The sequence below is a fragment of the Aquila chrysaetos genome, chromosome 19, assembly GCF_900496995.4.
Source record: "Aquila chrysaetos chrysaetos chromosome 19, bAquChr1.4, whole genome shotgun sequence".
NCBI lineage: Eukaryota > Metazoa > Chordata > Aves > Accipitriformes > Accipitridae > Aquila > Aquila chrysaetos.
The window spans coordinates 16054792-16081949 of NC_044022.1; the positions used below are offsets into that span (position 1 = coordinate 16054792).

At 42.5% G+C, this 27158-nt stretch overlaps 1 protein-coding gene and 1 long non-coding RNA gene across 3 annotated transcripts; both read left to right on the top strand.

Annotated features, from left to right (window-relative positions):
- The first annotated feature begins 8772 nt into the window (after nt 1-8772).
- CWC15 (CWC15 spliceosome associated protein homolog) lies at nt 8773-26250 on the top strand. Of its 2 annotated transcripts, none has more exons than XM_041118507.1 (7): nt 8773-8791; nt 10933-11071; nt 13160-13272; nt 14208-14296; nt 15076-15186; nt 24951-25069; nt 25806-26250. In XM_041118507.1, the coding sequence occupies exons 2-7, from the start codon at nt 10941-10943 to the stop codon at nt 25933-25935; spliced, it is 693 nt and encodes a 230-aa protein (XP_040974441.1). In that variant the 5' UTR covers nt 8773-8791; nt 10933-10940; the 3' UTR covers nt 25936-26250. The 2 variants fall into 2 exon arrangements, with proteins under 2 accessions (XP_040974441.1, XP_029898649.1); XM_030042789.2 differs by lacking the exon at nt 8773-8791 and adding an exon at nt 8794-8921.
- LOC121232452 lies at nt 15200-18764 on the top strand. The gene is made up of 2 exons (XR_005930905.1): nt 15200-15735; nt 15851-18764. It is a non-coding gene; the product is annotated as an uncharacterized LOC121232452 (long non-coding RNA).
- Nucleotides 26251-27158: the final 908 nt, after the last annotated feature.

Below are 27158 nucleotides of genomic sequence, written 5' to 3' on the forward strand. Positions count from 1 at the left end.
AGGACCAGGACTCCTCCTCCTATTCCTGCTTAAAATTGTACCTGCAAGGATGGCAAGGCAAAGTTACTAAGGCACGCTAAGGTAGTACTGGATAGGAGCAATGAAGTTAAGCTGCTTCATGTGCGTGTTTTTGCAGGGACAGACATGAGATGTGTCTGCTTGCACCATGCTCATGGCAAGTGACAGGCAAAGGAGAACAGGAAAGGGAGGGAGGGGAATGCAAAGTTTGGTTTCAGTTACTAATCCTCAGCAGCAATGTTACAGAAACAGGCAGAGTCTTGCCAAGAGGAGGCATGTCTGCAGACGTGTTTGCAGCACACACCTCGCTGTGCCCTGAGTCTGCAGGGGAGCATGCAACGCCCTGTTCAACAGGCCTCCTGCTTCTGCAGGTAGGGCTTTGCTTACACCCACCGTGGACCTCCATGTTCAGCTGAAGGAACTGGCCACCACAAATCCTGAACCAACCAACTCTGCTAACTGGGTTTTGATACTCCTAACGAGCACTAACCATTTAAACTTCAGCTGAACACCTCCTGCCCCTCTGCCCAAACCCCAAAACACGGATCAAAACCCAGGAAAGGAACAAATTTTGCCAGGCTCATCTCATCCAGGAAGGGCTTCAGTCACGGTTACTGATCTTGTAGTAGAAGCCTGCCTCATCCCTAGTCTGTGTCCCACAGCAGGACTCAGTGTACAAGTCTAGCTCAAATAGAGGCGATGGTTCTGATGGTAAAATTCCACGGCAAAGCCCTGTAGGCTTTGTAATACAGGACATCAAATTTCATAGCCTGCTCTTACAGGGGATATTGCATCTATGGATCACGGAGCAGAAGCCTTTGGTCCATTATCCATGCTTTTATAAAGAAGGAAATGCACGGAACTTGGGGAGAGGGGGTTACTTTTTCAAGGTCCCCAGGCTAGGACAGTGCTGGGAAGAAAATACCAGTTTCCTGAGCACCAGCCCTCTGCACTGACACAGCCCCACATAAGCAAAAGGCTCCCTCAAGACCTCAGCAGCTAAATACCTTGAATTTGCAATCAAGAGCTAAGGGAAAATCAACCTGGTTGATCAACTTGTAGGTCAAGAGTTCATTGTTTTCCAAGCTGTTGTTCTTTGTTTTCATCTGAATCAGAGTAAACTCGCTTCCGCCCACATCTGAAAGAAACAATGCAAGTGGTTAAAACTCTTCCAAAGCCAGAATTGCCTCACTACTGGGCAAACCCTTTGCACAGTGTGCTAGTTCAGTTACTAAAGGATAACTAAGGATAACTAAAGGTTATCACAGTGGTTAAGAGAACTCACTGCTGGCTGATACCCACTAGAATCCTCTTAGGTAGGAAAACACGATACATTCATATGGCATCTTTGCAAGAGGTGGGGACTGATCCTATGACTGACCTTCTTTTCAATTGAGTTTGAGGACCTGGCGAGATGTTACTGGAGAGGAACCTCAGTTGGGTTTTAACTTGGTCAGGATGACACTTAGCTGTTTTACTCTTCTTATAAATCCTTCTTTGTATTCCTTGTTTGGAGACTCGAGATAAGTTATGAGAGTCTGTGTTTTCATCGTGGCTGCTCTATTCCTCACAGCCTGATTTACAAAACATACTTAGCTGCATCTTGAAGCTTTCAGTAACAGAAATTTTAAATCCAGAAGGATCTCATCTAACCTGACTTCATCTTTAGAACAAAACTACTTATATTGTTTTACGTTGTAACCTTAATATCTTCTACCTGCCTTTGTAATATACTAATGTAATACAGGGCAGGATTCTCTGAGATTGCCCAAGATGAGTGAGTGAATCACATCCCAGATGAACCTGTCACTGTCCACTGAACAGAAAAGGAGCCTTAAAGATTTGCCTAGACTAGATACTTCACTTTCCTGGAGCCCTGTGAGAGTAATCCTAAAGTGAAAGGAGAACAGCACATAAACTGAGGACTGACTCAGGTAGAAAATATTGATAAAGAGCTAAAACAGAGAAAAAACTTGTAGAGAAGTATGGGTACCAGATCCTGATGCTATTGCTAAAAGTTATAGCTGCAGCTGGCTCTTACATAGACAAGTGCATCTCCACTCCATCCTGCCCAGTAAGCTTACTTGTGGAATACTTCACGGGTGTCTTTGTTCCACATCTACATGGATAAGACAGAGGGAAAACAAGCAAGTCCAAAGCCAGAGCCACTATGGTGTGTGGACGGCTGGCTCTTCCTTCCATGTAACGCCAGTTTTTCAGAGTCTGGGCACTGTGCTACTGAGACTCCTCCCAGCCAGACTGAGTCATCGTCAGCCAGCATTAAGAAAAGGATAAAATTAGCTTAGCTATTAGTAGAAATGTTTGGCTAATAAATAAAACAGTGGGACATTTTTGCTTAACAGTGAATGCAACCATAGACAGAGGTATGTCCTGGCTGCTTGCCTGGATGTAAATACTGCATGGCTAAAATTATTTGCTTTGTCCAAGCTCAAAAAAAATAGATTCAGTAGAAACAAGAGAGCCTCCATGGAGCTGAGCGTGCATCCAAGACTGTGAGACCAGAAAGCGTGAGCTGTGTGCGTCTCGCGGTGTCACTCATTCCTCCAGCACCCTCCCTCCCCACGTCCCCAAGTGCCTTTCGGTTGACATCACGTCTCAGGTTGAAAGAGCACTGGGATCTCAGCAGAGAGCTGAGGGCATGGGGAAGCAGACAGAGGAAGACACAGTAAATAGAACATGCATTCAAAACCAGTATGTTGGACCTGCAGCACTGGTCCAGCCCGTTTAATGGCTGGCAAAGGAACCGCAGTCTCCGGTGTTCGATGAAGGTCATCACTGTCTCGGGCAGGATCCAGATCTTCTCGCCCTGTGCCTTTTTTTGCAGGGAATTCCTGCTGACTCCCAGGATTTTCCTTCCATTGTGAATAGGTTACAAGGTTTCTCCCTCGCTGCAAAGCAGGAGTTCACACCCGCTAAATCCACCTGGGACCAGAGCACTGAAGGCATAAAGGGAGACAGCAGTCAGGGGGTTGGAATGGAGCACAGAAGCAGAAAGTTGGAGAGACGATGCAGTGGGAGGTGGCAGGGAAGAGGTTAAAGGCCAGGACGACTTTGTGAGCATGGAGAAGCAGCTGCACAAGGTTTTTACTGCCCCATGGCAGCAGGGAGGGTGTGACGGAGAGCTAAACAGTGCAGGATGGCCTCATCGGAAAGCAGCCCCCGCTGACTCACCGGCTGAGTCACAGCCTTGCCCGGCCTCTCTTCTTTTCCCAATCAAGGAAACAGCAACTTCCCACAAACTTCTTTTAAGGTTGCCATTCGGATGCTGAGCATTCCTGCACCAAGCGTCTACTCTTGACAATCCCCTGTGGCCTTCTCTGCCCATAACCCAGCGGGAGGCACGATCCTTCAAAGAACACGGTGTCCCAAGGGAGGAAACGTGCTGCGGCCTCTCCTAAGCAGAAACGGGATTTACTGCTGCTCGGCCCATGCAAGCTGTGCCCTGGACGGCAAAAGACAGGCTTTTACAGGAAGGGAGGCAAGAGGAAAATTCAAGCTGGGAGATTTCCATTCTGGCACTGAACCTCTGCCCTGCTGGGGGAAAATGCTCATGTTCATGGTACCAAGCTGCTTTGAAAGAGGAGATTGCACGCTCTGATGCTGTACTTTAAGACTGGGCAGAAGATAGCCCCATGGAATTGTCTACAGTGGGAGACCCAAAAATTCAGGAAAGAAAATTGCCTTGACTAAATTCCCTTCTGGATTCAGAAAAAATCAGTGAAAAGCAACAATTAAAAGTAATGTTACATATGGAAGAAAGGAGAACCAGATAGCAAAGAGTATAAATGAGAAGCTTTAAAAAAACCCAAAAAAATGACATAGGAAAAGGGGAAAAATCACTGCATTGACGAGGCTAAGAGGGAGTTTTTAAAGTCCTTTAGGAACATAAGAAATCTTCATAACGCTACAGGCCAAGAAGTAGTTGAGGAAAACATTAACAAGGTTCCAAACAGGCACAAGGTTTTTATAAATGTTTTTGTTCTCTTTCAGGACGCAATGTGTTTTGCAGCCTTGAAATAAGCTCAGAGAAGGACCAGCACTTAGAAGAGACCTGCATCCTAGAGCACTGAGATAACTAAACAATGTTGGTCTCCTGGTGTGATCCACAAACAAATACAAAACTGCACTGAGAATATGTACAGGTACTATAAAGAATTTGGGATGGTAACTAAGAGGCCATGCCAGTGACACCAACAAGGGATTTCTTTTCAAGACAGATGCCTTTAACGCAGCCAAACAGGTTTATTCATCTAAGCTCAAAGTCTACATGGAATTGTCTAATCCAGAAAGCAACAACCCTGATAAGGATTCAAGAGACACCACAGACACACACTTGGACTCATACACCCAGTGTAGTGGTGTGGGTAAAAGTGGCTAAAAAGGCCAGTGGGATTCTCAGATAAGCAACCATGTAGAAAGCTGGGGGAGGAAAGTGATTTTATCTCTCTAGTTCACATTAGCAGAGCTGATGCTGAAACAGTTCTTATATTTTTGATGTTGATAAACTGGTTAGAGAGCAAGAAAAAGCCCTCAAATAATTGGTGGGAGGAAGAAAACAATTCTAAGAGACTAGAAGAGCCCAATCTGCTTACCTTACCCAAAGGCAGTTGCAAGACTAGATTACAAAGTATAAATACCTGGTGAGAAAACAGGCTTTTAAAATTACCAGAGAAAGGCAAAACAGGCACCCGTGGTTGGGAATAAAGCCAACTGAAATTAAAAATAAGGTGCAGTTTTAAACCGGGAGGATAATTAATCACTGGAGGAAATGATCAAGGGAGGTGGTGACTTCTCCTGCTTTTCATGTTTTCCACGCAGTACACAATACCATTCTAAGGGCTGCCACAGCCAAATTGCTCAGCAGAGGAATAACTGAGGGTGCATCCTTGGTGCCAATTACTGTGTGAAAAGAGATCCAAGGCTTAGCGTGCCACAGGAAGAAAGAAGTCTTCAGCCTTGAGCTGTTTTGTGATTAGAGCAGCCCTGGGAAGGGGGAATACCTGGGGTTTTGTTGTTGTCTGCTTGTTTACATCATCTGATGACATTTTAATGCATAATCCTGGACTCCAGGAATTCCCACTTGCTGCCTGCACCATTGAACTTGACTAGTGCTCCCTTCTACATACATGCTCTCTTTTTTAATGAATCTTTAATTCCTTCCCTTACGCTCAGCTAGTCAGCTTCAAAAACAAGGGGAGCGCATCCCTAAATATCAAAGCAGCCTAGAGCTGCCTGACTGATGGGGCAAAGATTCTTCACATGCGGGGTCAGCCCTGCTGGGAAAGGACTTTAGGATGTGCCCTGGAGGGGCTGAGAGGCTGATAGTGATATCCATGAGTCTGGACATGCTCTGAGAATAATTATTGGATGAAAGCTCTCTGAGCACTTGAGTTGGGGGATATATCTATCAGGCCCCAGTGAGAGCATGATGCTAAACTTCTTAGACCCAAACTAAGTCCAAACAAGTTCAAGACTGGGCAAAACTCTGTATGTTTAGAGATCTTTAAATCCCAAAGTTGTGGACCTATGAAGGTCAGATGCCTCTGCAACAAGACAAAGTAGGGATTTTCAGGAGTCTGGACTCAGGCACCTCTGCTCCACCAGTGTCCTTCTTTAGTGCCCAAGGCTTCTAAGGAAACCAAACCCTCGACCATAAAACGTGTCTGTAGCTATTTGTACTTCACATTGATACAGGCAAGTTGGGGGAAGGGAAGCACTTTGGGGAACAATTTTGTCCACAAACACTAAGCCATTCCTTTCCTGTTTGAAGAATCATTGTGTCTGTTCAGAGCAGGGACTGTGCCAGTTTTTTAGCTCTCATCTTCAAGTAATCCCACACACAGGGAATGCTTGCCATTTACTCTAATCCAACAGCAGAAGTCTCTTCAGTTCTTGAGGTCTTTAATCACAACTTGATACCTTCTGCCAAACGGATATTACAACTGAACAGTAGGCACTGCCTTCAGGACAGGTTACTGAACAAAAAACCAACATTCTGCTGCACCATGACAGTCAAATTAGCATAATTTGCTGATTTTAAAGTCCACAGATTTATAATCTATGAATAACACCCACCGTCATAGGATGATGCGCTGATTTCAGGCTGCTGTGATCTGTAGCCCAACGATACTCAATTCCCGACCAACCAGCTGGAAAGCCAGACTCCTCTGCGAGGTTTGATCTTGAGTCTAAACTGCCTGTAGTGAAAGAAATCAAACCCATTTCACAGGGTGCGGACTGAGGCTTGCAGGTAAGAAAATGCAAGGGTGGATACTTGGCTCCTGACAGGTGTAGCTCTTAGGAAATGACACAGTAATTATTGTTACTATTTACCTGACTTCTGAGTGAAGCTTCACATTTATGACAAATTAGTTAAAATAACTGGTTTCTTTGTATACCAAGGGCCCACTTCTTCCAAGTGCTTTCTCTGGTGGCTCACTGACCTAAAGGGTGAAATTTACACTGTTGCTGTAGCTCTCTGGCTAGCAATATCTTTGGGGACCTCTTGTGGGCTCTTTTCTAAATTGCATGTTGGGTGAAGAGCGCTCAGGAAAATGTTTCCGTGTTAATTGGTAGATACATCAAAGAGCCTTTCACTTCACATGCCTGCATGTGGATTCGCAGAAGTTTGATAATAAGATGCATCTAAAAGCAACATAAAGCACAGGAAAGAAACTGCATTTTAAGAGGGGGAATTTAATCCCCGAGTGATGCTCATTAAATGCGTTGGTTTCTTTACGGAGACAGCAGTGAATATACACCATGTAAAGGAGTTCTTTGTAAGGGGGGCGGGGGGAACTTGCTGACTGACCGTCGGTCGTGGGCTGATGTTGCTAATATACGCCTCTGAGCAAAGAGAATGACTGAGGTATTCCCTCTTCCTCCCTCTGCCATTGTTTCTATCCCTCCCCACCATCCCTACAAAGATCCCAACCCTATCTCCTTAACCCCTTCTCTCTTCCACGGCCCTTCCCTCATCCCTCCTCACACCGACACCCAGGGCAAGTGCTTTGAAGCCACGAAGTGCTGTTTCACAAAACTAATACACCGCCCTTTTCCAAGCCTCCTACATCAAGCAAGCAGCCTCTGGGCAGACTCCTCTGAGATAGGCAACTCGCAAGTCTAATCAAGATCTAATTGATGAGAAAAGACCTGCCAGTGGCTCTGTATTGGCTTTGTGTGGCAAGGTTTTGGTAGCAGGGGGGTTACAGGGGTGGCTTCTGTAAGAAGCTGCTGGAAGCTTCCCCTGTGTCCGACAGATCCAATACCAGCCGGCTCTGAGACAGACCTGGTGCTGGCCAAGGCCGAGCCCATCAGCAACAGTGGTAACGCCTCTGTGACAACATTTTTAAGAAGGGAAAAAAAAGTTGGGACAGATGGAAACTGCAGCCAGAGAGAGGAGTGAGAAGATGTGAGAGCACCAGCCCTGCAGCCCCCCAGGTCAGTGCAGAAGGAGGGGAGGAGATGCTCCAGGCGCCGGAGCAGAGATTCCCCTGCAGCCCGTGGGGAAGACCATGGGGAGGCAGGCTGTCCCCCTGCAGCCCAGGGAGGTCCACGGGGGGGCAGATCTCCACCTGCAGCCCGGGGAGGACCCCGCACCGGAGCAGGGGGATGCCCGAAGGAGGCTGGGACCCCATGGGAAGTCCATGCTGGAGCAGGCTCCTGGCAGGACCTGTGGTCCCGTGGAGAGAGGAGCCCAGGCTGGAGCAGGTTTGCTGGCAGGACTTGTGACCCCACGAGGGACCCACGCTGGAGCAGTCTGTGCTCCTGAAGGACTGCACGCCATGGAAAGGACCCGCGCTGGAGCAGTTTGTGAAGAACTGCAGCCCATGGGAAGGACTCACACTGGAGCAGTTCATGAAGAACTGCAGCCCGTGGGAAGGACCCACGTTGGAGAAGTTCGTGGAGGACTGTCTCCCGTGGGAGGGACCCCACGCTGGAGCAGGGGAAGAGTGGGATGAGTCCTCCCCCTGAGGAGGATGAAGCAGCAGAAAATAACGTGTGATGAACTGACCGTAAACCCCAGGTATTGGTAGAGAATCCAGGAGTGAAGCTGTGCCTGGGAAGAAGGGAGGGGTGGAGGGAAGGTGTTCTGAGATTTGGTTTTATTTCTCATTACCCTGCTCTGGTTGATTGGTAATACAGAGTTAATTTTCCCCAAGCTGAGTCTGTTTTTCCCGTGACGGTAATTGGTGAGTGATCTCTCCTGTCCTTATCTCGACCCACAAGCTCTTTGTTATATCCTCTCTCCCCTGTCCAGCTGAGGAGGGGAGTGATACAATGGCTTTGGTGGGCACCTGGCGTCCAGCCAGGGTCAACCCTCCACAGGCTGACAGCAGCAGGTTACACCTAGGGCTGCAGTATGCCCTCAGACCCTTCACCCTACGCCTAACTGTCCCCTGGCCTTCCCCCAGGGCCTGCCCGGTCCCTGCACACCGGCCAGAGCCCTGCGGCCCCCAGGCCGCCCAGGGGAGGCCTTGCCTGGGCAGGGCCTGCGCAGGACCCGCGGCCTGGTAGCACCTCAGGGCAAGGCCCTCTTCCAGGGCAAGGCCGAGCCCGCAGGACGGGCGCCCCGAGCTCCCTGTCCCGACCCGGGCTCGCCCGACCCCGGCCCGAGGGGAAGGAGGGCCCGAGGAAGCCGCCATGGCTACGCAGGCAGCAGCGCTGCCGCAGCGCCCGCTTCCGCCTCGGTAGCCGTCATGGCGGACACGCTCGCCTCCCTCACGTGACAGCCCCGCCACCCCTCTCTATGGTAAGCCCTCGGTCTGCGGCGGCTTCCGTCACGTTGTGTCGCTGGTTCCCGCGCGGTGCCTTGTGGGCGCTTGGCGGAATTATGGTGGTGGCGTAGGGCCTGGTTGCGCAGGGCGGGGGGAGGCCGCGGAGTAAGTACGCGGGGAGGCGGTGGGCGAGCGAACTGGCCGGGGGGGAGGGAGGCCGTGCCCGGGAGGGCTGTGCTGGGGTCCCTGAGGGGGAAGAAGGCGGCCCTGGGGCGGGGGGTGCTGGGGTCCCTGCGAGGGGACGGGCTGCGGCCGGCTCGGCGGGCCGGGGCGCGAAGGGGGCCCGGGGGGCAGCTGGGGCGGGCGAGGGGCAGCGTGTCTGTGGAGGACAGCGGAGCGTGGTTGGGTTGGGGGGCGAAGGGGCGGCCGGCCTCACGGCGGAGCCCGGTGGGAGCAGGCGGGAGCTCCAGCCCCGCTGCTGCGGGTCGGGGTGTCGGCGGGGGGGGCCGGGGCCGGAGCTCGGGTTCGGGCTCCCCCGTGAGGGCGGTGCGGAGCGGCCGGCTGTGGCGCGGCCCTGCGTGGCCAAGGCAGTTCGGCTCCAGGCCGGGCCCGGTCGCTTTCTCTTGGCTAACAACCCCTGCGTGGCCGGTCCTGTCTTCGTGTAGCGCTGCAGAGGCCTCTCCGGGGCTGTGTTTCGGAAACCTAAGCAGTCAGTGTGACGGTCCCCGAGGGGTTTCAGGTTGAGCTTGGGTCCTTTAAGGACGAGCCGAATAGAAACTGACTTAAGAGAAGGAGGCACAGTTTCCAGGGGATTTGTTAATGCTTCATGAAACTGTGCGGCCGCATTAGATGTGGTTCTTTATAATTTTAACACTGAAGTCATGTGTTTTGTGATCTCATTAAAAGTGAAAAAATAACAAATAATGCAAGCAGAGCATAAATAACTTTTATTTGTGTATCACAAAAGCATATGGAGCAATATCACTTTTTTTCTTTGCTTTTTAATATTCTTTAATATGTTCTCTTGTCATCCTTTAACATCTGACCTTCTGGTTGGTAGGACTGGTGCCTTTATGTATCTCTGCAGACGTATCTCTCTTGTCTCTTGTGTATCTTTAGTCTGTGGTTAATGGATGTGTGTGCCTTGGTGAAGCAGGAATGAGCATAGTTTCAGATAGTAGATTTAAGATGGCGCTGGTTGATCATGCAGGGGGTTTTGGCATTGGTTAACCATCTTAAACTCTTGGCACAGTGGTTTGGGATTGCAAGGTCTCCAGCTCCTGTCCAGCAGTGCTGAACACAGTGCATGCTGACAGGGTGTCTGCATGGCTGAGGCTGGTTGGGGTCTGTTTCACTCCTTTGCCACAGAGGAATCGACAGTAGCGATTCATTTTTTAGGACATGCTGGCAGTATGTGAGTTCTTGCAGTTTCTAAGTGAGAGCTGGTGAAAACTTCTGCATTTGTCTGAGCTTTTTTAATTGCACTTGTTTACGTAAGGGTAAAGCTGTCTCCTACCAGGGAACATTAAGCCTAGGCCTTCAGAAGGTTTTGCTGGCCAGCTGGAGCTCTGCGCAGGTCGGTCCCAAAGGAGTGTGCTGCAGTATTAATGGCAGTGCTGTGCCTGTGCTAAAGAACTGAATGGGGCCATGATGAGGGCTGGAGCTTTCAAGTTGCATGATCTTCATCAATATATAATTATCAACACCATCCTAGGCATGGTATGGTCTGTGTCAGCCAGCATTTCTGGTGATGATACCTAGATATGGTTTGGGGAATAATGGAGGGGTCATTCCCAGTAGGCAGTCTTTTTTGGCTGTCATTTTTCAGGAGGGGAAAGAGTTTAGTTACAAGACTGTACGACTTGCCTTAAGGATAGGAGACCAGCTCCTGGCTGGTTTTATTTAACTTACAAATGTAGGTTGGTATTTTTAGGTTAGTCTGTGTATCGTCTTTCAAGCATGTTGGAAAAGACTTTGTTTTGAAAATCTGAATAGATTCTGTCAGTTTTGTCAAAAAAAAGCTCCTTAAATTTCAAGGACCGTGAGACGAGTGATAGCTGGTATTCTGTAGTAGGACTTGTCATTGCTTCTACAGTGCCAGGAACAAAGTAGCTTCTGGTGAATGTCTTCCACTGTAAGTTGTAGTAATGACTGTCTTTATTCCTTGATTCTGTAGCACTTAAAATGACAACAGCAGCAAGACCAACATTTGAACCTGCGAGAGGAGGAAGAGGAAAAGGTGAAGGAGACTTAAGTCAGCTATCCAAACAATATTCCAGCAGAGACCTTCCTTCTCATACTAAAATCAAATACAGGTTAGTATTGGTTTTTTTGGTCTTACGGCAAAACAGGCTGGGAATGATTCTTTTATTATGAGTGGTACTCTGAAATTTTCACAATAGGTGTTGATGTGCTTGACACTGAGCAGATGCCAGAGATTGTGCGACAGGGTTGAATGAATGGGCTGAAAGTGTAAGTCTCTAAAACAGACCTAGGAGATTGAATGCATTGCAAGTGATTGGAGAGGTTTAATTTTAGTGGTATTTATTACTGCTTATGGAATTGAATTGTCAGAAGAAGGTGAGCTTTGGAGACCAAGCATTTCAGGCAGTGGAGTGGAAAGAAAGTTGTCACTGGGACTGAGCCACGGAGGGTGCTGTCACTTGCAGAGCAAGATGGGATAAGAGGAGCGAAGTTGAGCATGTCTTACATGATGTGGTTTTCCTGCTTTTATTTGGCAAGGAATCACTTGGGAAGGGCATTAAAAGGAGGCAGGGAAGTCATGGAATAGCACTCAGGTAGTAGTACATGTTGGAAGAGCTGATGTTAAACACTGTAGGTGGTTCATCCAGGTCCTAGGAGAGGAAATTGCTTTAATCAGTGGGAAAGATAATGGGATCTTAGGAATATTTTCCTCTGTTTGAAATGCATAATAAATCTTCATTATCCTTTTGAAAGATTAAATGAAATCTGGAGTCAATGTGATACAGACACCTAGAATTTAAATCAAATATGTCAGCCTAGAAATGATCTTTTTATGGAACTGATGTTACTCTTGTCAGTGAAATTACTATTAAGGTTTTACATTTGCACTTTTTTGTGCAGATGTTTACCCTTTCATCTCTTTCCTCCTGCCCATTTGGTTTTTAAGAATATGTATGGATAAGGAAGTTGGGGTGTTTTGGAGAATGGCAAAATCAACAGCACAAAAAGTGCTGTCAAATGCATTTTGTTGTTATGGGAAAAATTGCTGGTGTGGTTTGTTTCTTTAAACAAAAGCAGTGTTTGGAACACCAGTCTGTTGCTTTGAAAGAAGTGTGTGGGGACAAATATGTACAGGAATATACAATGTATGTTTTAACAAATCCCTCCATGTGCGTGAGAGAGAGAGTCGGAGGGGGCATTAAGTGTCTTCTGTTCTTTCTCCCAAATACCTAATACAAAGTTGTCTTTGTTAAATTGCCAGGACTGCATCATTGCAGGAAAAGGTCAGTGTTTCAGTCCCGCTCATGTTCACTTGAACGACACAGGGTTTGGGGGGATTTTGCAGCTGTATCAGGGATTCCAAGTTCAGGTTTTTAATTACAAAAGTAAATGAAATACTTCATCATAAAGACAGGCTGTGCACACAATGTGTTTATAATGGCTTCAGTCTGGGTTTCTTCCAGGCACTCTTATTTCCAGCACTGGGTTCACAGAAAGGTGAAAGGAGTTGCTGTTTGTTTTTATTCATTAGTTCTTTTCAAGATTTCCACAGAAAATTCAGTGCTCTCTAGGTGGAACTTATTGTGACTCAAATATAAATACTCTGTTGCTTTTGGCCATTGTGTGTTATATAAAAGAGGGAAAAACATGTATTTGCAATTTGTGTCACTAAAGCTAGTGTTTTGCTTGTTCTCCCAACTTTTTTAACGGTCATGGGAGGTTATCTGGTATGGCTCTTGGAGGGGAAAAGGTTTATGAAAAGTTTGCTCTAGCCTTAGAGACTAGGTTTGCAGCAGCAATTTCGAATGATAAAACAGTGAGGAAAGTTGACCATAATGCTTGTGGGTGTCTGCTAGGACACTGGGCTTGGACTGCTGGAGAAGGAAGATTTAGACATAGCTACAAAAGGTAGATGTAGTCATCCTGGTTTTGTAGGAATTTATGTACGGTCTTTTAATTCATTTGAGAGCCACTGGAAGGAGCCTGTGTGTGTGACATTGCATGTCTGTGTGTGTGTAATGCATACAGAGAAGGGGGCTGATGAAGAGAGAATAAACAAACACATGCCTACATGGTGCCCAGTTCTTATTCTCTATACTTACCTGTTCACCCCAGGATTTATTGGCCTCCTTGAAAAAAATTGCTCCCAGCTGCAGACTGTCAACTTCAGCAATTTTTCCCCCCTCATGTTGTTTTAGACAGACCACTCAGGATGCTCCTGAAGAGGTGCGTAACCGTGATTTCAGAAGGGAGCTAGAGGAGAGAGAACGGGTTGCTGCAAGAGAAAAGAATAGAGACAGACCAACCAGAGGTAAAAACAAAGAAACAAAAATCTTAATACCTTTGTGTGGCATTGCTCTTGCACAAAACTTGGTGTTGTAAGAATTTCGCGGGTTGCAGACAGCACATTATGAGAGTAGAATTTAGGGTATTGGTCTGATAGTTCAGAGCTGTTGACCTGCACGGGAATGTCCGCTGGCTTTCGTGCTGGCTTCATGCTAGCAGAAATCTAGGCCAGCCAGTAGAATAGCATAGGCCATCATGCAGGCCAGCTGATACCATATGATTGTAATGAATTGGCAACAAGTATGTACAGCTAATAAAGGGCTTTTTTTTTGTACTTGGACAAGCGAGACAGAAAGGAGATGGGGAATGACTCATCTTCTAGTGTTACAGCACCAGTGTAACAATAAATCCGTTTTTAAAGTATGCAGTTCTGTTCAGATATAGTGAAGTGATAATTAAAATGAAAATCAAAGGGGGGGTTGAGAAATACTCATTTTTAGTATTAAGCTTGACAGAATTTAGCTACTTTAGGTTTAGCTGTGAAGGTATTGTGAGGCTTTCAAATTCACAGATGAAAAGCAGATGTGGTTTGGACCAAGCTAGCCAACAGTAATGCTTTGGGGTGGTCCTTGAATGGGAACCCTCCAGTTGGTTATATAGAATAAGGATATTTCTCCACACGTTTTTCTTCTGCTATTCTTTCTTCTTGAAATAATGACTTCAAAAAACTTCTGGAGGCCAAATTGTAAGTTTGGGGATGTTATTGCTTCCCTTGAGGATACCTACAGGGGAGGAATTAGCATGGGCATTAAGATTGAGAAGTGAGAAAAAAGTAAGCATGAGCTTGTGTCTCTTACTCTAATGCAAGACAAATTGTTTGTGAAGATTTTTGCTTTCTGACATTAGATGCTGTTAAATGAAGTGACTTAGTCACTCTTCTTTTTAAATCTTATGCCATAGAACACACAACTTCATCTTCTGTGTCTAAGAAGCCTCGGCTAGACCAGATTCCTGCAGCAAATCTTGATGCAGACGATCCTCTTACTGATGTATGTATCTTCTTTTCTGTCTTCTTTCCTTTCATTGTCTTGCCTTCAGGATTCACCGTTAATAAAATATGTACTTTTAGGTCTGCTAAAGATTTAAGACAGGTTCCGATGTATCTTCCTTTCACAGTTACTCTACTGTGGTGGAAGTCCAGAGTGGTTCAGAGGATTCTGGTCCATGCTGTAATGGTATTCTTAGAAAGCACACAAAAACTAGGGAACTGAAAATACCACTTGAAGTGTGGGGAATGGGTGACTTTTTAGATTTGGTCAACTACTGGGTTAGTTAGAATTCCCCAAAGGTAGAACTGTTGAGATACACTGACTGTCTGCATGAGCAATGGATTCTTGCTCTTGGCTCCTCTCTTCATCCTGATGTCTAGGATTTAGGTCTAAGGCTTGACAATAAGCTCAGGGGTTTTTTAATCCTGTTACATTTGTTCCCAACAATATTGGATGGGCTATTCGGGCACACTATTATAATGAATTATGTTACAGTGATTAGTGGGGACAGCCATTCTCTAGAATCTGTCAGCTATGTAGCATTTGAATTATAAAAAAAATAATTGCAGTCCTCCAAAAAGCACAAACATGTTTTTGTCTTGACTTTACTGTACAAGAGCAAATAAACCATTTGTATTGTATTTGCTGGTGCTACTCCAAGCACCCAAGTACTTCAGAAATCAACCAGCAGCAAATTGCAGCCTTAGCTGGGCAGACCAGGACTGTTTTTATTAAATGAAATGAGCAAGCTGCTTCTTGTTTCCTTTTGTTGCTATTAGGAAGATGATGAAGATGAGGACTTGGAAGACAGTGATGATGATGACACTGCAGCTCTTCTGGCTGAACTGGAAAAAATCAAGAAAGAACGAGCTGAGGAGCAGGCTCGAAAGGTAAAATCTCGCCCATTAAAGAGCATCTGTTTTTTGCAAACTGGTGTTTATTAAAACTGGTGTGCCTTAAGTACTTAGGATGAGTGAGAACTGGTAAACAAAGTAAGTGCCCTTCAAAACTTGTGTCAAGTGTGATGGGTTTGTTCTTCTATTTTGTCAAGAATTATTTTCTTTAGTAGACATACTGAACATTTTACTCACTAAAACATTTTATTTGCTTTCCTAACACTTTGTAGAGGCAGTGAGTCAAGATAATCTTGCTTCTTGTATGCAAGTCCTTCTCTGAAGACGGCTATCATACCAAACTATATAGTTGTATTAGTGACTTACATACTGTCCAGTGTAATTTCATTTGTTAACTAGCTTTTATGAAACAAGAAATACGATTTTTATTTATGAAATAAAAATCTGTGCTTTTTGATGCTTTTTCTAACGGCTGCAAGTTTTATACAGTAGTTGCTCTTTCACAGCATTGGTGCTGTGCTGCCTTGGCAAGGAGCACCAGTTGTAACTATAAGACCAGAACTGTTTTCATGTGATTATACACAGGTGAGTTTGTTTGAGAAATGTCTCCACAAAAATGAATAATAATACGGCAGTCTTTTCAGAACTTGGAAGGTCAACTCACATGTAGCCTTCATACCTCCCTATAATCTCTCTACAGATAGAAACACCATGTTCTGCCCTTGAAAGGGGAGGGAAGGCCCTATAGTTGAGATTGTTTTCTCGTGAGCGGGATGGAATCCTATGCTGTTGGCTCCTCCACCTCCTTGGTGTAAGAGATTGTTGGGATGCAGTGCATTAGCAAAATTCCTGATTGATGAATGGACTTCTAGGGACTGTTTCTGGAGATAATCTGTGTTGTCAAACTAATCAGGACTTAAGATGAACTGTAGTAGCTCTAACATTGTATTGCAACAGAGTTTATAGAGTCCAGGTGTTTCATCTGCACTACTGAAATGCTCTACCTCTGGTGGTGCAACAGGAGTGGTGGATATGTGCAGCATTCCCTCTTCTGCTTTTTAGTAAGCACTTTCTTCCTTTGAGTAGGGCTTAAGTTGTTTTAGTGCTTTTGAAAAATGTTGCATGCTTCAATTTGAGTAGTTTTGTATGTTTTTATAAGTAGATTCTCCATTAGTGTAAAAAACAAAAAACCCAAAGCAAACAAACAAAAACCCCATCCAACCCCCTCCCCCGAAAAAGCTATCTGTCATCTTTGTATAAGGTAATCTGAGGTGTTTTTTAGAACATGCTGAATAAACATATAAATGCTGATCAGGAGGGTAATCAAAGGCTGCTGTGACAACTTAATGTTTTGGTGCCTTATAACCTTTTCTCTAGTTTAACAGACACGCTTATAGTTTAATGTTTTTCATTAATATTCTCCAGTAGAGTTAACTGGCAGTGAACAGGGCGTAGTATCTCGCAGACGCTAGGAACAGCTAGGAGAGGATAATGTTTTAACTGCTGTAGGCAGCAATGTAGTGCTTACCTACTCTTGGCTAACAATATAGAAATTTACCTTTAGAATCAGCAAGGCCTGTAAAACCAGTGAGCTCTGCAATTTTGGAGTTAAGTACTTTGGAAGGCTAAAAGCTGTATCATGCTGCTTCAGTGCAGAAATTTTGCTGTAGAAGACTGTTGATACTTGATTCTCCATCTGGCCTGTGAATAGTCTTTTACATTAAAGTGTGTCTGAAAGTGTTTCTCGTCTCTTTATCTAGGCATTTGAAGCACATCACGCAGCAATGAAATTGTGTTCTGCAGTAATAACATGGTGAAAATTACTTAAAAACACTGGCAACAATTCTTGCGTGTATTCCTGTGTGAAATATACTAAACTACAAATTAAGGGTAACAACGTGTAGGAAGGACTTCTACGTCAGCTTACTTCAGCTGTCCTTGCACAGTGCTTAAAATGAAAGTTTAGTTCTGTATGGATTTTTCACTTTGCCTGATAGTTGAAATTATACATCTAGATTAAACAGCATAACTTGTCACATTTCAGTGTAGAAAACGTGCATTAGGAAAATAATGGTAATAAAATGCAGCACAGACAACCAAATGCCTGCTTCCCTGTGTGTAGAAAGCAGGAGTTATAATCTCTATGAAATTCTTATTTTGTCACTAGAGGGTGCTAAAAGCTATGAAGTATTTAGTATAGCACTTGCTTTATTTTGCTGTCTCCAAACTGGTATTATTTTTTACCTTTATGAATGTCCTCCTTCCCCCAGAAGCAGGGTTTATAATGTCCAATGCTGTGTGCATACTGAATACATGCACGGTTATCTGAAATGAATATGTTTTGTTTCTTCCTAAAAATTAGTATTAGTTGTTTGCAATAGTGCACACTATTGCACACTCACTACGTACTCTGTTCATCCTTTCACCAGTTGGTTGCAGATAGGCTTTCTTAAAAATTGACATCTTCCATAAATAGTGGGTGCTCTATAGGTACTTGGAATTTTATTTTCTTGGGTTTTTTTGAGAGTAGGAAACTAAGACTACGTTGGTGGAAAATGTAAAAACCAAGGGTGGGCATAGCCTTGGAAAGAGTCTTTAGGACTAAGGATCTCCTTAGGAAAGATCACTTAAGTATGTTGGCTTTAGGTGCAATCTGTTTAGATTATGCCTTGTTTTCCATGGCTTTGAAATAAGGTGTTACTGGCAAAGCATTTTACAGCAATTTTATATAAATCCCTTTTCCCTTCAGATATGTGGGATTACATATTATTATGTCTTGCAAACCGTAATTTAAACCTAATTTTGTAAGTAGCCTTATATTAGTCATCCAGCTGACTTGAGGATAAAATCTCATGTAAAATCTTAATTATGTAGTCGCTGTTAGTCCTAATCCATGTACAGGGATGGTTTATCTGCTGAAACGCTGCTGTCCCTAGTAGGCAGCGTGGGTAAACTAGTGGCAAGGCAAAGGGAAACTACAGAGTGAATGCCTGTTCACTCTTCTGCACGTTGTTCTCAAATCTCTTTGTTGTTATTAACGTGTATCTGCATCTTCTTGGAACATGCCAGGGTCTTAACAAGATAAAGTGGGTAAAATACAGTAATATATCCCAAATTTGTGCCGTATGTAATTTTTTTCTGATACTTTAGTTATTTTCATTTATTAAAATGCTAGTCCAATAATTTCTGAGACTTCATTTAAAGTAAACTATATTTTTTGTTAACTGTCCTCACTCATCGCTTTGGTGTCCAGTATTTAAGTTGTCATGAAAAGAGGCCTGCTCCTTTTAAAATGCATCTCGGGTGAGACAGCAGTTAAAAACAAAAGATGGGAATCTGCTTTTTTTCAGATCAACATGCTCTCTGTTAACTTCCGTTATGTGGTCATACCAATTTCCATAGAAATCTTCTAAATCTAGTTTCGACAAATACTAGTATTAAGAGATTCTAACTTCCTTCACACTCGTATTTCTCTGTAATCTGTGAAGCAAATAGTTTGTCAACCAAATAAGCAATTCCTGTCAAAGCCTGTTAATTTCTCAAAATCCTTAAATTCCCTTGACTTCTGTAGAAACATTAAATAAATACTATGAGTATTTTTAAAAATTGATTGAGCATGGGAGTCCCCCTGACTTTTCTCACGCCGTCCACAATTTTAATCTCTCAGGTTATTTCTAGTAGACGCTAAGCTGACCAGGAAATGTTAGTTTTGAAAGCCATTTCTGTGGAATAATTCTGGGTCTGTCTAAAACTGTACAAACGCTAGGTCTGCTGTCTACATGAACTATCCACGGGTAGGTTTCTTGGAAACATTTCAATATTCCAAATTCAGCATTACAATGCTCTTGAGTTTCAATTTTCAAGCACTTCCTTAAAAGGTAGATTGAAATAATTAAAAACAAACCTCAAACCAGTGAGCAGCTGAATGTACGTGTGCAGTTCCAGCAAAGCTATTTAACATCCATTCAGTTTTTGGTTTGTTTTCTTAACAGTTTTATTTCACCAAGTGTTTCTCTATAACTAAATATATTACTTTACCAACAGTCAAAATAGATCTTAGCTCTGTCCTGTGTTTTATTCACAGACTAGTGATAGAGATAGTGTCACAGACTTTCAAATAAAACATTAGAAAATGAATGTTGATAAATATTAACCTTTTCACTTAAATTTTAAGAGTCTAACTAAAACTAGAATATCAAATCAGTGATTAAGAAAGAATTTTAGTAAAGAGGCAAAAGCAGATGGCAGAATATGTTTCTTCATTAAATGTTTGAGACATGCTAGCAATACTTACCCTTGCCAAGAGCTAATGATAATGTCCCCTCCCTTGTGGGCAAAATGACAACAAATCTGTGTATAGACATTGCAGTTGTGATTACTCTGCGCTCTTATTTTTTGAAGTTTCAGTCAGTTATTTGAATCACTGTATTGCATAGAGTTAGTAAGTTGCATGGGATCGAATAACTGGGGTGGATCTCTGCATTATTAAGTTTCTTTCCCTGCTGCTAAAGGCAGTTCTGTCATAGTTTGTCATTCAAAAATTAGCATTAAATAAGGTTATGTGATTTATTATTATTATTATTATTATTATTATTATTATTATTATTATTATTATTATTATTATTATTTAATTTTCCCCCAGCCTTCAGTGAAATGTGGGTGTTTCAGGTTTTCTTTCAGCTACTCAATATCTACAAAAACTGATACAATGGAGTCATTTCAGGAATTTCAGCACTTTCTGTAAAAGTAATCTTGCTCTGTGCTAAGGGTAGGAACTATACTAAAAAAAGAAAAAAACAACCCATGGTAACAATAATGTTTTTCTTTCCTTTGCGGTCAGAAACAAGTATGCCAAGGGACTGTTATTCTTACAGCAAGATAAGGAATAATTGTTTAGTTAAGGTTAGTATAGTTTTGTCCGCTTTTTTTTTCCCCCAGCTGTGATGCCACGTGGTGAGTTCAGTTGTACAGTGGAGGCTTGCTGTGAGATCCGATTCTCCATCTGCTTCCTCGGGGTATGGGACTCCCTCTGCCAGTCCAGTCTTATTGCCCACACAATAATATTCCTGTTCTGTTGCTTCTGCCTCTAACATGGTGGTTACAGCATGGTTGATATGTGATACATCTCTGCAGATAGCTGGTGCAAGACGCTGCCACTGAAAAGCACAGCGCTGCTGTCTGTAGTGATGGAATAATCCGTATCGTGTTTTTTCACTAAAATGGCTTAGGAAAAGAGTTGTATACCTCATCTTGCTGAACGGAAAGGCAGGGAAAGAGGCGTTATTTTACAAAGGGTGGAGTGAATACAGATGTATTATTTTCCCCCTTAGGCTTTCCTTCTGTTGTGGGTTTGTTGTATCCATAGTGTTTTAGCTTAATAAGCCTTTGTTCCACCACACAAAAGAACAATGTAGGCTTTGGAGCAACCAGAGCTGCTTATTTTGTGAACAGCTGTGCATGATTGTGCCTCAGAGGTGTGAAGCTCAGACGGCTATGAAGGTTGTGTCTGGTTTGTTTGATTTGATACAACCCATGCTCCATCACCTGGAGTGTCCCAGCTTTCAGTGGAGGAGTGGGCAGTGGAAGATTTATGTGGAAAATTCTGAAACATAATGAAAACCTCTTTTGGCTAGAGATGAGGGATTCTGCATGCAGCTCTGGCCAAAATGTGTAACTTAGCTTAAGTGTAAATGTCAACTTTACATCACTAGTATTTCCTCCATGTCATGTCTTAGTAAATTACCTTTTTTTAATTTTGAATACCTTCTTCGGGAGGTTTTAGTGAAGCTAAATAATACAAAAAATCTTCAAGACTAATCTTCAGAATTAGCCTGCTTCCTAAAATTTGTACCAAATATGTTGAAAAGTCATCCAACCTGGAACAGCTTTGAGCGATTGAATTCCATAAATAATTTACTACGCATGCCAAGTCTTCTTTGTAAAGTGACTAAAACTGGAGATGCCTTACTCAACAGATCTGTTCCCTGTTCCCTTTCAGACTCTAATCTGTTGATCTTTAATGACAAAGATAAGCTTATGCAGTTTGTTACTACTTCTAGTTGTTCTCCCTCTGTGGGTCTAAAAGCCAGCAGAGTTCTGTTTGTGAACAGAGCTGAGAAGCAGCGAAGGGTTGCACAAAGTGCCCAGGGGCTTTGGACCGTCTCTTACTGTGAATATGGAAAAATCAGCATTTGAAAATAAGATTCATAGATATTTTCTGTAACAGTTGTCACTATAAAAGAACGTTTGACAACTTCTGTTAGTGTTATGTTCATAATTGTTTTTAATAAATTAAGAGGTGCAAAAGTAAAATGTAATTGTGAAATTCCCAAGATTGCCTCTACCACTTCTTTTGATTATAGTGCAGTTTTTGCTACCCTCCAGTCCTCTGGAATTGTAGTTTTTGCTACCCTCTAGTCCTGTGGAATTGTAGTTGACTTGAGTCAATGTAGTTTTTTGCTAGCAATTAGTTTTAGACATGATTCAGTTGAGCTTGAAATACCAAGTTGTTGGGGGTCAGCGTACAAGTTAATGTATCCCAGCTTCCGTGGTGGTACAATGGAGATGCAGTCAGTAGAGCCTGCAGCATGGTTGGTCTCCTCTGTGTGTAATTTAGTGTGAGCAGAAAAGCTGTCTTGACTCATTGTATTCTCTAGATCTCTGCTGAGATGTGACCTCAGGTACTTACAAGCAGATGTCTAGATCCTACACTTAGTCTTATACCACTGCTTGTAGTGTAACGCTTCTTAAAAGTGTTATTTCAGGTTTTTTTTTCCTTCCCCCCCCCCCCCCCCCATCGCCACATTTTATCACTTCAGTCTGATAATGCTTTTTTCGTTATCAGAGAGCAAACTGTCAGGCTAATTGAGGCTGAAGGATATTACATAGGTTATGTAAAGCAGATAAAAGTTAGGATGATGCCTAACATGCCTTTTTAAATCTTAGTATAGAAAAATTAAATGTGCATCTGTGTGTAATAAGAACTCTGGAGTACTATGTGCATATTTTTTATGATTCTTAATATTGGCCTTATCTTCCTCTAGTGATTCTGAATGCTTACAATTCAAATGACTGAGTGCTTTTCACTTCCCTTCATGCATGGTGGAGAATGCTGGAACCATCGGGTTTGTAGGAGCTGTTGAGATAAAATCTGAAATGGGGGGAGGGAAGGAAGAACAACTGTATTTCCCCAAAAGATGCTGACTGACTCCAGTGGACTTTTGACCATCGAAGAAACACTGTGTGTGGAGTGCATTGTAGTTCTGTCTGCATTTGTCAGTGGTGTGTGGATGCATTTTCATGCATCATAAAAAACCAGCATAAGATAGTTATGTGTGTCCCAGGTAAAGTGGTGCATGATGCACAGGGTCAGTAACTTTGGATCATGGCTGAGGTTAATGTCTTAGAAATTTGAGGGCAAGACTGGGCCATGCTCTGCATGTCACCTTGAGAAGAGCTCCCTGGAGTTCAGCTCTAAAATGGAAAAAATGCTGCATCTGTTTGCATATGTAGGACTTGGAAGCAGTCCTGTCCACAGAAGCATTTTTCAACAGGGGAGTATTAATTTCTTGCAATACTCTTACTAGTCCTACCTTCTCTTGAGTATAGTGCAGTATGAAATTTTGGGTTGTAGCATTCTTACTTGCTTTTAACATTTGTCCCAGACCTCTTGTTTTTTCAAAGTCTCACTTTCAATGGAGCATTGGAGATTAAATTTAATGGTGCAGAGCCTACCTTATTTTGGACAGCACAAAGAACACTTCACATGCTTGCATCCTGTTATAAATTTGCGTAATGGTCTTAAACAGAATCTGATCATCTCTTGGGAGGTACCTGAAAATCAATACTGATTTTTTCGCTTGTACCAGTATCCTAGATTTTGCTTGGTTTCATATGAGTACTTTGCATGCATGTGCTTGTATGGTAGCCTGAGGCCTGCTTGACTTCTGGTGGGAACACATGGCAGACTGCAGTAAATCAGATTTCACTGCTGTTGGCTCCTCCAGTTACGGGGAAAGAAGATGGTAAATCAAAGGTTGGCATACTGTGCAGAAGAAGCTGCATATATTTTTTTGTCTGTAGTCCACAGAGGAGAGAAATGTATAATTTGAATTTGTGTTTCTAATATGGGGGGGAATTGCTGTTCCATATCCAATATTTTTGCTCACTGTGTTTCTTTATTTACTGGGGTGGTAATAACAACTGAAGTTGGAATGCAAATGTTGGATTTAGAGCTATGTTTGAAAATGCAAAACTTTAGTTTATTTTTGTTAATAACTTTTAACTGCTGTGGATTTTGTTACAGCTCCATGGCTACAGCAGCAAGGGCAAGTTTTGCCTATGTGCATGTTCTAATAAGAGCATTACAGGGCTTGTCCTGAAGGTGTACCATGCTTTTAAGCAATATGCCCTTTTGAGGAGCTTTTCCCATCCTACTGGCAATTAATTGCAGCTGGTTCTAAATTTTATTTGTGAGAAGCACTGTAATGGTAGGTAACTAAAACTCAGGTAGATTTTGAAAGGTAAAATCTTTACCAGTGATCCTGCATCATCTGGTATTCATATGTATGTTAAGTTGGTATTGTTCTGAAGAGGATTGGGGTGTTTTATAGGAATATTTCACATACCTGATCAGTCCAATGGAAAAACATTGTAAATTGTAGATAGTTTTAGTAATATATCACTTAGTATTGATTATATGTTTGAAGCTAGAGAACTCTGGCTAGCATTGGTGTTCAAGTTTAGCATTTAAACCTTGTAAACGCCATCATCAAGAAAAACGTTTCCTCTTTTGCGATCCCATAGCAGCCTTCAGCCATGAATTTTCTGCAGTTTGGGAAGAAAAACCCCAACCTTGTGATCTCTTTGTCTTTAGTTTATATTAATTTTATAAGCCATGGTTTGAGTCTCCTGCAGTGCTAATGAGACTTCAGTGCGTTTTTTAACTAGCATGGAGCAGGAGACCTAGGAGATCCAAATTTGAAGAGTTGTTGTTGGTTTGTTTTTTTTTTTCTTTCTGGTACTTTCATCAAAGAGCAATCCTTGTAATACATTTGAAAGGTTGTGGAAAATACGTTGATGTAAAATGAATATTACACATTCATTTTGAAGTCTGTGAACATTTAAGTCGGTAAATACATTAATACAGCTTGGAAGCGTGGGCAGTGAAATCTACTTTGTGTTGCCTGTAGTGCAGTGCTTCACTTAGGCTTGAGATACATGCTTTTGACAGTACAAGGAGAAGAAAATTTTTCTGCTCCTTAATATTGGAACTCTTAAATAAACTTATGACATCCACTGCTCAGTTTCACCTTAGATTTCTCAATATTCTTTTTAACTGGTCACTAGGGAAATCGTAGGTGTGAAACCCAAGCAGATTGCTGAAGATAGAGAAGTTTCAATATGCTGTAAGGTTTCTTCCACCTAATGAATGTTGTATAATGTAGTCTCTTTTCTCATTAGGATAAAGAAAGTCTTTTAATCTGTATACAAGTTTTAATATAATAAATATGTAAATGGTAAAGCTAGAATTTAACTGAATATTTGATGGAACATCAGAGCTAAGTAGAGCAGATATGAGTGTTGCTAGATTGACAGTTTATTAGCAATGTTAAGCTCTTTAGAGTATCTCTGCTTCTATCCTTATTCTACTTGGATGCAAGTGTCAAATGCTCTGAAAAGTCTAAGCTAGGAATTAAAGCTCTATCTGTGTGACTGTTCACAGCTAAATAATGTTTATCTCTAAAAACGAGATGAGAAAAGTGGCCTAGAAAAGTAATGTATCCATTTCTGATTCTCAGGAACAAGAGCAAAAGGCTGAAGAAGAAAGAATTCGGATGGAGAACATTCTGAGTGGTAACCCACTGCTGAACCTTACTGGCCCAGCACAGCCTCAAGCAAACTTCAAAGTGAAGAGGAGGTACTGTGCAGTCTGTACTGTGATATCCATCCCCTTGCTGCCTCTCGATACGCGGAGTCAGAAAATGTTATCACTGCCATTGGTTTTTATTTCCTTCCTTGGATCTTGTCACAAGCAGCGTAATGTAGAATTGGGATACTGATACATGTAGTGATTGTCTCATGCATTTCTCTGAACAAACCATCCTGCTACTCTGTGTTTAAAAAAGAGAGAGATTGAGAATTGTGTTTGTCTGATATTGCATAATGATACAAAAAGTAACAGGACCGAAGTTCCTCAAGAAGTTTGATGTTATGCTCCGCTTTAAGATCTAGCTGGTTTGGGTTTTTTTGTTTGTTTTTTTTTTTTTTTTTAGCATAACGAGAATTAATAAATAACAGTGTTTTTCTCAATACAGTTCTTGTTTTCAGATATTCCCATTATTGTTGCATTTATCAAAATAAGGGCCGTTAGATCAAAGGGGTTTTTTCTGCTCTGTTCAAATGGTCATTATTTTCTGTAAAGATGAAAACCCCTTTCACTTACTGATACCCATCACACTTTGAACTCAGGAGCATGTAGGCGATGGCTTGGATTAGAAAAATAGATCTTTTTTTCTTAAAGACTAAAATCTAATCCTAATGACTAGTTGTTCTTAGTACATTTAAATAGGAGGGCCAAACTTCATTTATATATTTTTGTAAATTGCACCTAATTTTCATACAAACTTAATGAAGTTAAAAACTTTTGTTTTCAGATGGGATGATGATGTTGTCTTCAAGAATTGCGCCAAGGGGATAGACGAAACAAAAAAGGACAAAAGATTCGTGAATGATACTCTGCGATCAGAATTTCACAAAAAGTTCATGGAAAAATATATAAAGTAATACAGTTTTATGTGCAGTGGTGCTGAAGGACTTGGAAGGTCATGGTTGTTCCCTCCCTTTCCCGCAGAATTCAAGGCTGAATATTTGGTCATGAATTCCCAAATGCTTTTCCAAGATCATCAACCACTTCATAATTAATAATTGCTATGTATCTGGAGTTTTTATTCCTGCAATATGTTTTCCTTTTCAGTTTTAATTAAATCAATTTGTGTTTCATGAATGTTTTTCTGTTCACGTGCATTTACTTTTACTGGCCTCCTTGTAAATGGTAGAAGAGAGAAGCTGGTTTGCAATAAATGCTTCTAATTGTTTAAATTGCTTTCCAAAACAACTTGCATTTGTAGTGATGGTGGTTTGTAACTCATGCAACTTTTGTAAATGTGAGTATTATCAAAGATGGGGAATAGCTGAGTATGATAACCAATGTGAACTGAAAAAAGCTATACTTTTGGTAGAAAACTGGACTTCCTAATAGCTAGTTAGAAACTTAATTAATAACCTTCCTTTTTAGTTTCTTCTTATTGTCAACCAAGTTATGGTTTGGTGGGATAGCTCCAAGTTCTTAGCAGCCCTGCTTTCTGGGCTCTCTTGGCTCAGCACTTCTGGAGCAATGCCATGTAATGCTTGGGGGAGCCTTGAGTGGGGAATGCTCTGTGGAACCATGGGGGTTTTTTCTCCTTGATTAACCATTGCAGTGCTCAGTCCCTCAGCCACAACCACGTGGCCACAAGGTTCAGTCTGTGTGTGCGTGGTTCAGTAGGAATAGTGTTGTCAAACTTGCAAGTGAGTGTTTTTATTAAACGAGTCATCTCCTCCAGATACCATAGTACACTTTGTTTGCTTCTGAAACATGCCATTCTAGCACTTAATAGGACAGTACAAAATATGAATGACTGAAAAAAATCCCAGCTGTGAAGGGATATTTTTTTCCTCTTCTTCTGTCATCTCCGTTGCATTTGAAATCTTGGCCAAGTGATGCACTGGATATGACCCTAACATTTGCAAAATGTAGTAGTTGCTTCTCTACCTAGAAGGCTACAGTGGCAAAACTCAGATGTGTTTATGTAAAATTCTTGCCCTTTTCGTTGCTTGTGTTACGGTCAGTCTAGTTCATTCTTACAGATGCTGTTTCATAGTAATATTATTATTTTCAAGCTCTTAGTTTGAAAATATATCTGATATTCTTTTTAAGAGAGGAAATTTAGAGCACATTGGTTTAGATT